The sequence below is a fragment of the Nannobrachium achirus genome (assembly GCF_963921795.1).
Source record: "Nannobrachium achirus genome assembly, chromosome: 2".
Classification (NCBI taxonomy): domain Eukaryota; kingdom Metazoa; phylum Chordata; class Actinopteri; order Myctophiformes; family Myctophidae; genus Nannobrachium; species Nannobrachium achirus.
In genome coordinates, this window is record NC_137811.1 from 61,596,894 (window position 1) to 61,615,700 (window position 18,807).

Sequence of the window (18,807 nt, forward strand, 5' to 3'; positions counted from 1 at the left end):
CTGTCACCTGAGGGGGGACTGGAAAGAAGGATGGGGAGGAGAGGGGAGGAAAGAGAAAATAAATAATTAGGTTACACAACATTGAGTAGGCCATTTTGGTTACAGTACATTGAATATTTGGGTTGCTGAGTACTTAAGAGTGTCTGGGTTACAGTACATTTGAGTATTTGGCCATTTGCATTAATTTTTGAGGGAAAATGTGCAAAAAGTCTAAAGTGTGACAATATAAAAGGCGAAGGACTACATTGTGTGCGTGTGTGTCAATATGTTGTTGATCTATTTGTAGTTGAGATTATATGTTTTGCACTGCTGAATATGATTGTTTGTTCACCTGTCCAGGGACTACAGATGCATGTTTTCTTGTTATTTGGGCTTCATGTATTTTCTACAAGGTCCCTGATACAAATAAAACAAACACACTAAACCTGTGCTGTAGTGTCTGAAGGATGTCATCTTTCTTCACCCCCAAACAAACCTCCCTCCGCGGAAGGAAATGGACTTTAAAAGGCACAATATGGAAGAGCTGCCCGTGCCATTTATGCAGGACATCAATCCATCTGGCCGTGTGTGTGTGTGTGTGTGTGTGTGTGTGTGTGTGTGTGTGTGTGTGTGTGTGTGTGTGTGTGTGTGTGTGTGTGTAGTAATAGACCATGTGAGGACAATTTCCTCCAGAAATAGTTGTTTTATGGTAGTAAAAAAGGTGGGAAAAGGAAAGTAGGTGGCTTTACATTAAGGGAAAGATTCAGGTTGGGGTTAGGGGGAGACATTAGGAGGTAAGGTTTGGGAGTTGGGGTTGGAGTTATGCCTGATTTGTTTTGCACCAGTGTCACAACGGAGGGAACCAAATCAAAGCGACGCCGCTTCTTCTAGTGGTTTCCGCGCTTTAGGCGGAAACCAAACGGCCTGTTGTGAACTGGTGGGTGAGGTTAACCCCTTCAGTCGATGTTTAACTTGTTGACTGCCAAGGGCCACAAGAAGCTGCCAAAGTGCCAGACATTCCCCCATAGGCCAACGCTGTAACATACGGGTACCCACGCAGCAGTGGATTTTCATTTCATGTTGACCAGTGGAATGAACATGACCCGGATGAAGAGCGCTAACAGGTGGCTATAGGCTTTTTTATTTTTTTTTGCCCGATTTGCAGCGATTTAGCCGCAAAAAAAACTTTTTCGCTTTCATAAGAACACAGTTCAGAGAAAATGGTCTTCAAAGATGTGAGAATGTATTGGATTAGGCGGCGCGATGCAGCGGCATTACCCGATTATGGGCCGGTGGAAAGAGACTGCGGTCGGCGGCCTGGATGAAAATTTAGAGTTGGGCTTCGTTGAGGCCTCCGATTATTTAATTCATTTTATTAAAGAAACCGGAATTGTTTGGTTTCGGCACCTCGGATACGTTGCGCATAGATTGAGTTTTTTTGGGGGGGCTCTAAACTTTATTCTAAACCATTTTCAATGGAATAAATCGTCGCAACACGTAGAATGGCTCGTTGGAAAGCGTCGGACGAGCCAGGACCACCCACGTCTCTACAAGCAGCTCAGGGTAAGTAAAATAGCAAAAAAAATATTGGATTAGATTGAAAAAAACAAAAAACAGAAATTGTTCGGTTTTAGCACTAAAAGAGTTAAAAGACAGTAAAAGTAAAATTTTGAGGGATTTTTTTCAAACATTTTGTACTTTTACTTTTGTTACTTTAAGTACATTTTGATGCCAATACTTATGTACTTTTAGTCAAGTAAATTTGAATTCCAGACTTGCACTTCATTGACACATGTGTGTGCATGTGCGTGTGTTCTCTTACACTCCACGGCCAGTTTCATCTTGAAGCTCTCGGGCTTGGTCAGCGTTCGGTGAGACACCACGCAGCTGATGTCCTTGCCGTTGTCCGTTGCCTTGGGAACGAGTTTGTACTCGCTGGTCACCGTCACCGTGTTGTCGCCGCCCGCCTTGTTGACGGTGGTGGCGTTGCCGGCGGCGGTGGTCACCCAGGAGATCTGCGCCGCCGGGCGGCCGTCAGCAGACTCGCAGCGGGCCACCACGGCCGTCTTCTCCCCCGCCACCACGGTGACCGTGGAGGCCGTGTTCTGGGGCTTGGCTGGAGGGACAAAACATTCATAGAAAGAACCATTAATAAAAAAAAAGACTCCTAAATTCAAAAATCTTTCAAAACCAAAGATAGCAGATGTAAAAGCTTGCAACGTGGCACGAAGTGACGCGCTGTGAGCTTTTACATATCTGCCATTTTGAATAGCCAACTAAAATGACACAGATGTTTTCCTGGTTTTAATGGGTTAATAAAAGACCTGAGGCTGATTCTACGAATGCCTTCTAAATCAGTAGTTCTCACATTTTCACGATTTTACATAATGTGATTATCTCTCATGATAATATTTATTATGGGTTTAAAATACATGCACTGTGCATGTGCAGTTGTGCACACGCGCTGTGTGACCCTGCATACACAATTTACATGACTCGTAGTTACTACATGGTTTTGTATCTTTTACACAAAATATCTCGACATTTTTTAATTAATACAAAGCATGCATAAGCATTTGGATTATGTGTGTGTGTGTGGTACGTGTTTATGTAATAATGTTTATAATGCAGTATAGTGTGTACATGATGTGATTGCTCCGCTATGAATGTATTTTGCAAAGCCTTGGCAAAGCAAATGTAACTTTAGTCAATAAAGCATGCTGGCATTTTAACAGAAATTGAATGAAACAAAACATCTCACAAGAATACAGCAAGAAAAACCAACACGCAATTAAGAACTCCATACAAATCCAGAGTCCCACAAGGTATTCTTGCACACCCACTCGCACAACAGCCATCAAGTAAAGAAGAACAAATAGCAAGAGCAACCACAGATAATGAGTACAACCCAAATGGAGAGCAGGGAGATAAATGAATGGAGGGGAGAAAAGAAGAGATTAAGGGGGTGGTTAGACAGTGACAGAGAAGAAAGATTACTGGATGAAGAGATTGAGAGAAAACAAAGCGAGGGTAAGAGAAAACGCGAGAAGAAACAACAGAGAGAGAGAGAGAGAGAGAGAGAGAGAGAAAATGAGAGCGAGAAAGAGAAACCAGAAAAGGAACAAGATAATGTGATTGTGCACCATTATCGATAAGCGATTTGAATCACCAGTCTGGTCTCAAAGAAAATCCCAAATCTCTGCCTCTTAACACACTTCACCCTTCACCCACCCACCACAAGCACCACCGCTTCACCTCCCCCACCCACCACAACCACCGTCTTTGGCACTCGCTTTCCCATTCTCTCAAACATTGATAAACAATTATGACCACTGGCCCAGTACAAACACTAACCAAACCTTAAATCTTCACTGTGTCACCCCTTCTCCCTTCAATCCATTTCCTCCCTCTGTCTCTGCGGCAGCGGCCATTGATAAACAATTACACTTCTCTGTGTGTGAGGGCTACTTTTTCCCCCTTGTCCCCAACCCTAAATCACTGCATGGTCTGTCACACTCCCTCCATCCATCCCTCCTGCTCTCTCCATCTCTTACTCACTGCCCGTCTCTCTCTGCCTGTCTCTGCCTACTGTATGTGGTAGCCGGGTGATATGAGAGAGAGAGGGGGGCAGAGGACACAGCGCTGACACCAGGCATGACAAGCAGCCAGATCAATACCCTTCCTGAGGGGAGACGGGGGGATGAGGCCAGGGATAGAGATGCAAGGTCACAGCAATGGTTCCATTGCATTAACCAGAACGCAATTGATCTGACAATACCACTTATAATAGCAATTAAATCTAGACAAGACATGCTTTTAACCAGGCCACCATATCCATGTAAAACTGTACTTACACACGTTATATTGGTGCCGAGTTGTGCACACCCACACAAACGCACACAATACTGTGTACACACACACACACACACACACACCTAGGCAAAGTACAGTAGCACTTAACCACTTAAGCCCTATTCAAACATTGTGAAAATCATTGCTGGACGTTTGGAATGCATTGAAGTCAATAAGAGCCAACAACAACCCCAACAGGGGTTCCCGGTATAGTTACTTAAAAAGGTTCCTGCATGGTCTGAATGGGTTAATAGTAATTCATATATTTGAATGGTTGCAACCTTTGTTAAATAATTGGTTCAGGGAAATAAAAAAAGACATAACACGTTTTCTGATCTCTTAGTTATGTGCACACTATATAATTTTATTGAGATCACAGAGTACGTTTCTGGCTGGCTGTTAACGCGAGAACTGGTTGACAGGCTGTCTAATTGACAGCCTTGGGATAAGAGTCCATAACGCCCAGTCGGAAACTAACTCTCTGATCTCTGAAACCTCAATAAAATTGCATACTCGAAAAAAGCGAGATGAGAAAACAAAGAGTGATATTACTTCTTTTATTTTCCTGAACAAATTATTTGAGAAAAGGTCGCAATCATTCAAAGCTAGTGTTTATTCATTAAGCTTGTCCACCCGACTCTCATTAACTTCAATGCATTCCATCGGACTTCCGACTCCAGTTTGCCTCCCTGTAACGATGAATCTGGCAGCTAGAATTGCCGGTCGATGAAAGTGATGTATCTGTCCCTTCCTTATTTACATAGCCTTTGATAATGACATGCACTGAATAGGGACGGCAGGGTGAAAGTGGTTAACAGATTCCTATTATACACATAGACATGCATATGCATAGACACACTCTTATTAATGAAACACACACACACACACACACACACACACACACACACACACACACACACACACACACACACACACACACACACACACACACACACACACACACACACACACACACACACACACACACACACACACACACACACACACACACACACACACACACACACACACACACACACACACACCTCCCTTTGCCAGTACCCAACCTACCTAGCATAACCAGGGAGGTAATGCCTTGCTCGTTTCCGATGGGGTAAGTTGCGTACTCGCAGACGTATTTGCCCTCGTCGGACATCTTGACATCAGTGATCTGGATGGCGGGGCTCGCCAGGGTCGGGGGGCTCGTGGTGAAGCTTACCCGCCCCTTCTGGGGTGAATCAGGATAGTTGGCGCCGAAGTTGGGGTGATACACCGCAATGTTGATCCTCTCCCCCTCCTTGGGCTCGTAAATCCATGACACCTACAGGTTAGAGGAGGACAATCACCACCAATGGGGGTCCAGGGACTGCAGATGGAAATTAGCCCACAGCGGGCTAAATCTGGCTCATTTACATTGAAGTGAAAACTGACATGTCCATTAATGAGCAAGGTCCCTGTCAAATAAACAGATCTTAACTCTTAATCTTAGAGGAGGACAAGGGTTTAAATAAACTCATTCTTAGTCTAGGGCTGCTGCCTGCTGCACACGGACACCGTGGTCCCTCGTTTATTATGGCTGTAATATCTGACGGCCATCTTTTAAGCACATTAGGCCACGGTGCTGGTGATGCAGGGAATTGGTCGACTGTTGTCTGCATTACCAAAATAGCCATAAGCATCATAAAGAATGTCCTCAAGGGTAGGCCATTATAGCCGTAATAAACAAGTGCCGGCATTTGTGTGCGTGCGTGCGTGCGTGCGTGCGTGCGTGCCCTACTGACTCAAAAGTTTTCTTCAAAGTCATATACATCAATAAGAACAACAAAACAAGAGTGATTTCCAAACATCACTCAGGTAAGTAACCCCCAGGCATTAGCATAAGGACCAACGAAGCTGTGCTTTAGGGGAATAAACAGCATGATTTGAGTGGATATTGATGATGCCCGCTGCGTTGAAAGGTGCCTGCCGTGTAGCGGTGCCCTCCAGTGAAACCAAAGCCCATGTGTGCGTGCTCGCAACTCAATCAAGGTTTAGATGGAGCTGCTTTGACTCCCTCGGTTACTAAGATAAGATAGGATGATGATTCAAATCTGAATTGCTTTACTGCTGCTGCTAATGGAACCAGGCGCTTCTCCTTTCATCGAGATGACACGTTCAAAGTGGCCCTACACATAAAATATTAATATTCTCCACAAGACAATCGACTGATTGCAGCAATAATGTTATTGTTCGTTTGGTGGATTGTTTTTCTCTTTTCCCCTACTGTACTACAGATAAGGAACGGTTTTTGATGTTTGTTTGTTTACTTTCTGTTGCTGTCATTTGTAAATAAATTGAGCTTAATGATCGTTTTGTGTGATGTTCTTTTGATGTGACACTTCTTTAGGTGTGGTTATTGCTCTGAGTCTATTGATCATTACATCCTGACAATATTTCTAAAGAAGAAACAGAAGGAAGGGAAAAAAAAATCTATGGACAATCAAACTCCATTGGAAATATTGTAGTTTGATGTGGTGTCACAATTAAATGTAATGTAAATATGGCACGCTGAATACTGAACACTGAAAAAACATGGCACTCCACGTAAAAAATGTTGCCGACCCTTGCAATAGACGTGTGTAGTGCAGTGACAGGGGTCTTCCCATCTCTCCAACCCACGATTAGAACATTATATAGAAATTATAATTTCAGGTCAGAATACCATTTTAATCCAATTTGAAGAGAGAATATCATTTATCTAAATCAATTGTATAGTGTTCCAGTTCCAATTTTGTCTCATCATTTGTTTTTATGTTTCGTAACATCCAATTTCACCTCTAAAATCCTTTATCCCGACCCAAACATATATTTTCTGTTTACTAAAGAGCTAGACAGTTAGCTTTGTTGTTGGTTCAGTATCACCTTCCTTACCTTAGCAAGGTAATACATCAATACATCAACATCAATACATCAAATGCATAGAAATATCAATCTAGACAAAAATAACATAGGCAGACCGAGCACCTAATCAGTAAAAAGGCTTTATATAAAGACGTATAAAAATGTTATTTAGCTTTCATGTATGGTCATTGGGGGGTAGGCGATGTATGGTCTATGGGCTTAGGTGGAGTCTGAAGAGGTGAGTCTTCAGGTCACGGTAGAAGCCGGGGAGTGAGTCTGTTCTAAGTGTGACAGGGAGTTTATTCCACAGTTTGGGGGCCAAGAGGGCAAATTGCCTAGGACGAGTGGATTTTAGTCTGGGGTTTTTAGCGAGGGTTCTGTCAGCATCCCTGTGTTAGCTGATCTAAGTGAACGGGTGGGGTTGTAAGTCAACTTTGGCTGCTTTGAAGGCCAGCATCAGTGTTTTGTAAACACCATCTTTTAACATTTATTAAATATGTTGTGTCAGTGAATTGTACACCTTTTCATCTATTACTTGGAACCTGATACCAGCCTTGGCTTTGACTGCCACATTCGTGGAAATATCAGTGAGACACTCCAGTGTAACCAGGATTCTATGACATACGATTAAGGGGCATTTGAGTGATTTGGCTATGTAGCCGATGCTGTTGTCCAGATAGACCTACAACAAGAGAGGTACATAGCAAAAGCGTTCATCTACAATAACTGAACAAGTACAAATTGACAGTAAATTAACGCTCTTGACTTGAGTCTTTACTGTGCAGGGGTTTAGTGCTTTGCTCACGGTCATATTAGGGATTAAACCTGTGATGATTCATAACAGCTCCTCTAATCTATACAGCGCCCAAACACTCATGTTGGCATTACACTGTTTTGTATGCTCGCCTGGCAACTTGATGTATATATGCATTAGTGATAACTGACTCCCATCCAGTGAAAGAAAGCTCATTGTTGTGAGCGAGACCATTCTGACTGACTATGCTGCTTTAAGAAGGCACAATGGAGCCATTCCGGCTCTGCATGAAACACTCTTCTATTTGCATTTCACACCACAAACCCAATTTAGTCGCTGTGAGATTGCAGCCCCACACATACCGTATGAAAGCCGCCGAAGAGGAGAGCAATCAACTTCTTAACAAAAGAGTGAAAAATACATTTCCATTTAATATCTTCTCACCGTAACTCTTGTCCTTGTTCCGTTATTGACAATTTCCATCTTACATCATCATTCTAAGATCACAGGTAAATTGCCCGACCATTGAGGCCAGGATCCTCGTGCAGTATCTCCTGGCCACGTGACACGTCTAATGTGGGTGATATGACCTAGGGCTTATACCACTCTGGGTAGGAAGCTACAGTATCACTCTGGATAGGAGTGATAGCCAACACGGCTCTCAAACCTGCCATTGCAGATGATTCAACAAATTACATGATGAATTCTTCTTCACAACGGAACGGACAGCAACATATTCTGTCTGACAAAAAACTCAAAATAAACACATCCAAGTATTGAGTGCCTGTCTTCTCCTTCATGGCCCACCACCGCCCTCAATCTTTTTGACCCATGGACTTGCCCTGACCTTCATGTACATGTCATAATTAAGCGCGACGCGAGGTAAAGCTTAAAAAGAACAGATACCAGCCTGTATTTTTTAAGATGCTTCGTATTGCAAGTTGCAACACATTAATTTAAACATTTCACGTGTGACAACATCCTACTGTGGAGCTTGACTGGCCTCCTCTATGCAGCATGGACGGACACATGGACCCCTTTTGGTCCCCGGCCCGGAACTACTGTTCTAGATATCAAAACTGAACTGTGAGTGATGGACCACTTGTGGTGTGTGTGTGTGTGTGTGTGTGTGTGTGTGTGTGTGTGTGTGTGTGTGTGTGTGTGTGTGTGTGTGTGTGTGTGTGTGTGTGTGTGTGTGTGTGTGTGTGTGTGTGTGCGCGCGTGTGTGTGTGTGTCTCTCTCTCTAACCTGTGTGAGCTGGATGCCTGTGGGGTCTGAAAAGGCACAGCGCAGGTTGACCGTCTGTCCAGGGTAGGACAGCACCTCTGGTTCTACCTTCACCCTCTGTCCTTCAATACCTGTAGAACAAAAACAGAATATACATTTTAGGCTTTTTTTTTACGTTTCAATTTCAACATAATATTTTATTTGGACACATTGACAGACAGTAATCATTCTATAATAAATTTGACTTCACTGTGGTGGACTTTGGATAAACAAACCAAAAAGCACAATAAATACACGTTTGTGTATGATGTACCGTACTTAAGTATATGCGTACATATACAGTATAAGTATATATTAAACACAACTTGTAAACAGATGTTTAAAAAGAAAAAAAAAGAAAACACAACTGAGCACCCCTGCCGCTGGATATAGACCGATTTCCTGAGTGACACCCTGCAGAGGGCACCGCCGACATTAGCTGCGTTACCAAGTAAACCTAAGCTGAGGTAGCGGCTGGTGAGCGAAAACACTACATATCCCATGATGCAACTCGGCCCCCAGCATCATGGAGCGTCTATTCTCCATAGGCTCCTATTCATCGCTGATGCAAAGTAACGGCTTTATCTCGGAATCTACTTCCACAAACGCAGAGAAGGCAGAGAACCGCTCTTTTTCACTGCAACACTGGGCCGTGGCGGTAGGCCGCGGTTGGGTTTTAGTTTCGCGACCGAAAGTAAACAAATTGACGTCAATTTCCACAACATGGACACTATTGTGGCTTCCGGGGCTCTTCAAAATAAAGCGTAAGTGAATGGCGGCACTGTACAGCCAGTAGAGTATTTGTACTTTACTTGAGTATTTCCCATTTTCAATAATTTTACATCTACTCCACCACTGGCTGCTGTTTGCACCGCAGCAATGGCAACGGCGCTCTCTACAGGGGAGCACACAGAAGCATTCACATGCACTCCCGTCCCAAGAGAGTGATTGATTGGTTGACGGGTACGGTCACTCAGAATGCGGGGCAGGTAACACCCCCCGGCAGTCCATAAAAGCAACTGAGTGTAGCAGATACGCCCTCTTTGTTTCTTCTGCTTGAAGGATATACACAGCGAAAATTCACAACAACAGTCTGCTACATCAAAACTCAACCTAGCTTGTGGCGGCTGCCCTATGAGAGGTTCAGAACTTCAGATGTCTACTATTATTATGTCCATGTAATAACAGTGTACGGTATATTTAGGCTCTGCTTCGGGGGGGTTTGTGATCTCAAGAGTCTGCAGTGTCATGTTTGCATAGGTTGTTGTGGAGCCACACCGACACATTCAAAGGAATACCATTGCAATAAATCAGGGGTCTTCAAAAGGGGGTCCTCAGAGTTACTACATGGGGTTCTCCAAATCTTTGTGTGATGGAAACATTTTATTTCCTGCGCTGCGAGGCATTGTGAGCTTGTAGATCGGCTATTTTAGACAAAGAGGTTTGGTGTAGAGGGGAAAAAAAGCAGACTAAGTACAGAGTGAAAGGTCATTAAGTATTGACAGTTCAAGTGGTTAAATATCTGAAAACACAAATTGACATGAATACAAAATACACTGATGATTGTGCTGTCAAACGACGAAACATAATGGAATCTATGAAAAAGTTGTGGGGGTCCCTGCTTCATCTCTCTCTCGACTAAGGGGTCCATGGCCTGAGTGTCTGACTGAACATAAAGCCTGCAGCACAGCATATATTCGCCACAATATACAAAAAAGGTATATTTCATCATGGACAACTTCAAGCAAGTCATCCAACAATACATGAGGCATATAGTTTATTTGTGTTTGTTTGTTTTTTGTGCTGGGTGGCTCCAGTGGGAATGGACCCACCTTAAAATGGAACTATTAAAGTACTGTAGTGCTTTCTACCCACTCCACTACACAGGGAATGGAAGCGCTAAAATGTTGCAGTGCTCCTTGACACGCTGAGCTACGCAGAGATATGAGCTATGAAGCAACTCTCTCTCTCTCTTCCAGGACTAAAGTAGAGGGGACGGAGAGAGAGAGAGAGAGAGAGAGAGAGAGAGAGAGAGAGAGAGAGAGAGAGAGAGAGAGAGAGAGAGAGAGAGAGAGCAGGGGAAGTGTGGTGATGATAAATGAGGGCAGTGGGGAGTTGTTTGGTAGAACAGAGGACGACATTAGCGAACACAGACAAGTAGGCCAAACCTACAGGAGCCTGTACTGTGATTGTGTGTGTAGTGTACTGCTTGTGTAAGATGGAGGTGTGTGTGTGTGTGTGTGTGTGTGTGTGTGTGTGTGTGTGTGTGTGTGTGTGTGTGTGTACGTACATACGAGGATGAGCCACACAGCACACATGGATGTGAACTGGTAAATTGAGAGTTAAAGGCAGCTGCCTGGCAACATAGCTCATAAATCTCATGGACGGTTTTCTGCTTTTCTACAACATGCCATTTTGCTCTGCCGACGCATTCCTCTGGAAAAGCAAGAGTAACCAAGAGTCTAAATAAAAAAAATACACTTTACTTGTGCGTGTGTGTGTGTGTTGAGTGTTAGAGAGACTGCGAGTGAGAGAGAAAAATGGAGCGAGAGAGAACGTGTGTGTGCGTCTGATTTTGTTTGTGCGCGTGTGTGTGTGTGTGTGTGTGTGTGTGTGTGTGTGTGTGTGTGTGTGCTTTTGCTTATCATGTCTGCAAGAAAATGTAATTACTTGTATGAGTGAGTGTGCATCGGTGTATGTCTGCAGGATGCCACCTGTTTTAAGTAAAGAGGGATTATCTGTTGAAGTAGCCAACAACTTTAAAATAAATACATGCAGCCAGCCTGCTGGTACCAGTCTGTGTGTGCATGGACGTGCACAAGCACGTGCATATCTGTGTGTCTATTATGCACACAAAAGCACAGGGTGCGTGCACTTACTGCGCTAGCAAACTCAAGAGACACACACACAGAAACTCCCCTAAGGACAAACAATTATTTGTGGAGCCGGTTCCACCAGTTCACGCTCAGCACAAGCTGTTATGTTCAGACTAATGTGATCGGCAGTGCCAGGAATGATGAAGTATTCACACACACACATGCAGACACACAGAAGCATGCATGCGCACGTACACACACACACACACACACACACACACACACACACACACACACACACACACACACACACACACACACACACACACACACACACACACACACACACACACACACACACACACACACACACACACACACACACACACACACACACACACGAGATATTAGAAGAAAGGGCATGGCTGACTGTCTAGTGTTTTTTGACAAGCGATAAACACTGCACCTTGGCATCTCAGGAGAGATGAGATATCAATAGAGAGAGAGAAACAGACAGAGAGAGATAGAGTTAATAATAAGCATCGCAGAGGAGACAGAGAAAGAGACAGAGAGGAGAGTGACAGAGCAGGAGAAGGAGGGAAGGGTTTAAAAAAACGAGGCTTTCCTAGAATACCAGCAGCTCTCACAGGACCAACCCAATTTACAACCTCCAAACAACTCCCTTGGAGCCACAGACGAACCTCAGGGTGACCACAGAAGAGCCCATGGGAGCCCCAACGCTGCTTTATACTGGGCTGATCTCTCCCCTTCTCTAGAGCTATGTCTCCCTTTGGTACTTACACAGTAAAATCCATTCAACTCTGACTGAAAGTGTAAAGATTTACCCAAACGTAAGGGTTAATTTGGGTCAATGTTTTCACTCTCTGGCATTAAATGAAGAATGCACAAGGAAGTGGCCACGGGCACAACTAAAAAGGCGTACTCCCACCACACACACACACACACACACACACACACACACACACACACACACACACACACACACACACACACACACACACACACACACACACACACACACACACACACACACACACACACACACACACACACACACACACACACACACACACACACACACACACACACACACACACACACACACACACAGATATACACAATAGTAGACCATGCTTGCTGATTGTAAACAACACATGCGCAGGAATAATCTGTCAATGTAAGGCAGAAAGAAGCCTTGGAACACAGGTTATTTCTTCCCCATTTCCTGAAAAGTAACTTTTTTTTGGACATTCAAGTTTTGCCCACCCCTACAGTGATGCTACAGTATACTATACGCATGTGTCTGTGGCAAGCACGTGCACTAAATGTACACATCATCACACAAACAGAAAGGCGCACACACTCACACAAAAAACATCGACTTTACATCGACTTGCATGCACAAAACACCCACACATGAGCACTCTCACAGGAGCACATCAAACGCCAACGGCGTGCAGTCTTCTCTGCGAGAGACATGAGGGGCTGAGGTCTGTCTTACTCTACAGATGTTGGGCCTGTGATCCCTCTGTGTCTGGGGTGTACGCCGCAGATCAAGCTATAGCCCCACTTCAATCTACCTGAGCTAGACTCGCTAACTACAGATTAGCTCAGGGAACGCAGGGCCAGGGGCTGCAGGCGAGAGAAAGATGAGGTGGATGGTGTTGAGGGAAGGAATGGAAGGGGGTGTTGAGGGTGGGTGGATGAGAACCCCGGATTCCTCCTAGGCTCGTTTGGGGAGTATATGGATTGAGTGAAAGCTTGCACGGAGTAGGTCATTACACCCGCTAGTATTGACAGCTAACGCGCCTTACATCTCTCTCTTTCATGTGTGAACAGCCACACACAGACAGGGCACACGCACAGTCACAGTCACGTGCACACACGCACGCACACACACACACACACACAGCCAATCCTTGGTCGTCTGTCATTGGGAGCCAATAAGAGCAGAGTCAACCTAGGTCATCTCCCGCCTAAGACGAGATGAAAGAACGGGTGGCCTTATGAGACTGACACCCCCTCCAGGGACATGATGAGACACATGCACACACAGATAACCACACACACACACACACACACCCTCCCCAGACCCCAGCCCTGGAAATTGACAGTCATTAGGATGGCAGCACCAGGCCCCAACCCTCTGTGCATCTATCCGAGTGCTGAGGCTAGTATAGTATGCATTTGAAATAGTAATTGTCAGTATAAATATTTAGAGAGCCTGGTCAGATTAGGGTTGGGGGGGGGGGGGGGGGGGGGGGGGAATAAGACGCAGTTCAAGGGTAGGATTGAGTGGAGGAGGAGAGAGAGCGAAACAGAGAGAAGCCTTTCGTCAGTACTGCTCTACTTTGCAGAATCGTTGCAGGTAATGCAGGTAATGCATCAAACACTAAATCTTTCTCACACACACACACACACACACACACACACACACACACACACACACACACACACACACACACACACACACACACACACACACACACACACACACACACACACACACACACACACACACACACACACACACACACACACACACACACACACACACACACACACACACACACACACACCCACCCACCCTTAGGCATTCGAAAAGTAGCACATCCATGTAAGTCAGTTCATGTCACCCATCATTATGTCTTTAACTCCCTCACAATGTGGGCCACGCACGCACACACAAAATTGCTCACACAAAAAGAGAGATTAACACACCATGGCCATGCAAAAGAAGACAAACCTGCACGTGTGCATACAAAAACAGTGACATACAGAGACACACACAGGCAATGTGTCGTCATGGGCTCTTGCGACAGCACCACCATATCAACAACACAGTCCTCTCTGATCTCTTGCCTGGTCACACCGACATTTACATACTACCCAGCATGCCTCTCTGCTGGGAAAAACAGAACAGGAAGGAACGAAGGAAGGAGAGAGAAGAAGAAAAAGAGAAGGAGGGGAGGAGGAGGCAGTGCTGAGAGGACGAAGGGATGAAAGGGGAAGAGGAAAAGAAAGAAAAGAGGAAAGATGGCCCAGGAATGCCAGAGCGATGAGAGGATGAGAGGAGAGGATGAGAGACGAGGGGATGAAAGGGTGGAAGGCAGGAGAGAGGGATGCCAGGAATAGAGATGTGATGCAAAAGTGGGACCGAGGGAGAGACAGGGAGAGAGAGGACGAGAGGGGGATGGAGAGAGACTAAGCATCAAATATGGGTTCATAGGAGATGGAGACATTTAGAGAGTAGGGATGGGACGATATGAAAATGTCATATCATGATTATTGTGACAAAAGAAATCGCGATTTACAATATCCTGGAGTGGAACATTAGCCAAAAAAAATCGATCTACAAGCTCACAACGCAACGTGTTGTGAGCTTGTAGATCGACAATTTTCTGGCAAAGACATTTGATAGAGTGAAAAAAAGACTGTATCAAGTGTGTATATAAGTACCTTTTACCAATTATAGAGGGTTTAAGTGGTACCAGATATGCAGCTCGGCAAATAAAAGGTGAATTGATCCCAGTGCATGACAGAGGACGATATCACGATAAATTAAAACTCCACGATACGATTATCGTGAGTGTTTTTTTATCACAATAAACGATAATATCGATTATCGTCCCATCCCTATTGGAGAGAGGGGAAAGCTATGTAGATGGCGATGCAGAGAGAACACTTACGAGAGGAAGGGAAGGAGTGCGAGAGAAGAGAGGAAGGGTGAGGGGAATGGAGAGAGCAGGGAGAAGAAGAGAGGGGCTGGTGGAGCTAAAAATGTAGAGAGGCACAAGTAGAGAGGGAAACAGAGCGAGGAAAGGCAGGTGACGAAGAGAAGGAGGGAAGGAGGGAGGAAACGTTGACTCCTCGTACACCTGACCTTGAGAACAAACAGGACTCATAGGCTGAGGAGAGAGAGAGAGAGAGACACACGGAGAGAAGAAGGAGAGCAAAATACAGTAAAACGAGAGTAAAGGGCCGTTTATAGTTCTGTACCTTTGATTTTGTGTACGTTTTGGGTGAGAGTGCACATGCGTTAATTATGTCGGAATGCATAGTTCCTGTACGTTATGTGCTGGCCGACCCGTCCTCCGCTCCAATTCTGCTCCCGTTGGAACCGTGCGCCTTTATTGCACCACCTCACAGCACACGAGAGCAGACAGCAGAGCTGCAGAACAGAGCGATTCGAAACGCAAGTGAGACGGATTTTGGCTGAATGAACCACACTCAGTAGCCCCCATCTCTCGAATCTGATGATTAATCAATAACCAACAGGATTTAATATTTTCCGTCTTATTAAAAGGACAATGTCTACATAAAAAAGGAAACTATGATGGGGTCTTTATCAACATAATAGGCTAGAGCTCACTGCCGTTTCACTTTACCATGGGCTCTTGATGAGAACGCCGTTCACGGCACGCCACATAGCTTTCCCTGTTTGTACCATAGAGGTATGGTTGATATTTACAGACGTTTAAGAACGATATCTTTGCACTCTTTTTGCAGAGGAAATTTTATTTTTCTCACTACTGCCCCCACGGTTGACAAAAGTTCACCACGGGTAGCTCATGCGTACATATGTTTTAATTGGTTAATGTGTCAGGTTGAGTGTTGTCCACTAGCCTACGGACAGGGAGAAAAAACGTACAACAAACGGACCAAACGGAAGAAATCTCTCTCCCCCTACGTTTCTAGTGTAGACCTGCGGTCCTTATGTATTACTATGCATGGTATTTATTAAGAGAGCAAAAGTACCGAGTCTGAGAAAGTTCCAAACAGCGAGGCAGAAAGAGAGAGCGAGGAGGAGGAGGAGGTGGATGCAAAACAGGGGAGCCAACACAAGAAGAATGTGAGAGAGAGAGAGAATGGGAGTCCGAAATCTAAATACTAATTTAGTTGTATGGAGCCATTCGGAGCCGGCCGTGGCTTATAGAGTGAACATACGCTTATCAGGCCCTGACCGCCTGCCTGCTTGACTGCGTGTCTGCTAATAGCATTCATGTCCTCTGCCTGATCCCAGTTATAGTGAGGGAAACAGCTCTGTGAGGGAGGCGGGGGGTTCGAGGAGCGAGGCCTGTCACCTGGAATATCTAATGGCCTTCAGAGCTCGCCCGTTCCATCACACCCAGTGGCCATGTGCTCTGTCAGCTAGCCTCCAATCAGCAGCATGATCGCCTTGAGGACGCTAGAATGGACACTATTGCAGATGCGAGAAAGGGAAGAATGAGGTGTGAGTATCAGTGGGCTTTTATGTTGTGTGTTCGTGTGTGTATGTGTGCACGCGCGCTTGCTTATGTGTGTATGTGCATGCCCCCCCCGGCATACAGTGATAAACAATACAGGCTTTTCCATTCTTTTGCCAGGTCTGTGCAAAATGTCTTCATATTTATTTGTTCTATTCTATTGTTTTTGTTTTTGCAGGGCCTACTCCTCTCTCTCCCTCTCTCTCCAAGAGTAATGGCTTTGATATAAGCAGAAGGGCATGTTGGGGCAGGAACATCACTATTCTGTCATAATGAAGCATCTCAGGTCCATGTCTCGCGGTTCTCTGAATAGTTTTCATCATGCATCATCTTTTTTATTTTTTAGCTAGTTAGCCAACAAGCACCAGTTCCTTCAAATGAGTAGTTCACCCCCAAAATGACTTTTTTTTCTAATACTGTATTACTAACCCCATGGAGACTTGAGTTCAACAACATTTTTTAGTTTTTTGTTGCATTCCTAAGCCAATGATTTGAGGAGACTCTTTGTAGGCCCATTGATTCTGGATGGAGACCCAAATGCATTTGGGTCTCCATCCGGAATCAATGGGGGTACATTTATTACAATCAAATGATTGGCTTAGGAATGTGACAAAAACTAGTCTCCATGGGGTGAGTAATCGATAGAAAAAAGTCATTTTGGGGGTGAACTACTCCTTTGACGCGTTGTTGTTTCCCAGGGCAACGGTTACAAACAGGAAGTTCAACAAGGTTGGAACGTTTAGGACAGCAGTGTTATTGTTTACAGAATGAAACAGACTGTACTTCCAACCTTGTTCAATCCCAGCCATTGTTCAGGACATAATGAGAGCTAGCTAGCTTCCCTGTTGAACAACCCAACTCCCAACAGTTTAGGGTGACCCAGATGTCCTGGTTTGACCGGGACAGTCCCAGTTTGAACATTGGATGTCCACTCACTGTCCTGAGAAATATCTGAAATACACAAATGTCTTCCTGTCTGGATTGCAATTAAAGGGTCTATTGGTCGTTTTATGTTTCCAGAACTTAAAAAATACATTTCTTATGTCTCATGTTCCCATTTGCATTAATCTAAATTACAAATCAGAACACAAACAACAGGCAAACACGTGGGGATTAAACACGTATTGATCTGAAGGAGTGTCAATCAATAAAGCATAGCAACGGCTACTGGATGAGTGGTGTCAGTCTACAATGCTGTGACAGGACCGCTATTAAAATCGATTGTTGCTTAGAACACAAGTTTGTCATTTATTGCAACCAGACCCTTGCTATGGTATGTGAAGTAAGAATGCCAGTCAGTGTCAGTTTGAGATTTTGAATATCTAGTCACATACATGATTCTTTTTTTATGATTTATTGATTTGCCTAGTATCTATCTACGGTATGAAAGTTGCAGTCAAACCCAGACAGATCTTCTATGGTGCTGCTGCTACATTGTAGGTTAATCGCTGTTATCAGCTGCATTTTGGAACAGAGCTGACGTTATGCTGCCTTCTGCTGCTGTTGCTACCCGACACTGTTGCAGCACTAGTTCTTTTTGACCTTCACATACTCTCACATGTACACGTTCTTTTTTTTTTTCTTTTTTTTTTTAAAGATTTGTTTTTGGGCTTTTATGCCTTTATTTTGACAGGATAGTAGACTGACAGGAAATGGGGAGAGAGATGGGGAATGACATGTGGCAACGGTAGTCCGGATCGGGAATCGAACCGGCGACGCCAGCAGGCATCATAGCCTAGTATATGGTACGCGCCTTGACCACCAGGCCAGCGGGCGCCCCATGTACACGTTCTCACACAAGTATACATGGACACATAACATTCACAGAAACCGTGTGAATGCACAAACATTGCAAACACATGCAACAAAGACAACACCTACACGGAATAAATGAGCACATGACTGCATGTGCCATTGAGCACACACAATGCCCCCCTTCAAACTGTGAATGCATTCTCACTGACCTGTCCTTGGCTTGCACACAGCCAATATC

General features: G+C 44.6%; 1 protein-coding gene across 2 annotated transcripts in view; it reads right to left on the bottom strand.

Annotated features, from left to right (window-relative positions):
* LOC308303162 (nectin-2) overlaps nt 1-18,807 on the bottom strand; it is a 163,252-nt gene that overhangs the window by 104,070 nt on the left and 40,375 nt on the right. For both annotated transcript variants that reach the window (XM_080747486.1, XM_080747485.1), the window contains exons 2-5: nt 8,714-8,823; nt 4,903-5,152; nt 1,802-2,095; nt 1-18 (exon numbers count right to left, since the gene is read on the bottom strand). The exon at nt 1-18 is cut by the window's left edge and continues 100 nt beyond it. In XM_080747486.1, coding sequence (XP_080603612.1) covers nt 1-18; nt 1,802-2,095; nt 4,903-5,152; nt 8,714-8,823 — 672 coding nt within the window. The remainder of the gene's footprint in view (nt 19-1,801; nt 2,096-4,902; nt 5,153-8,713; nt 8,824-18,807) is intronic.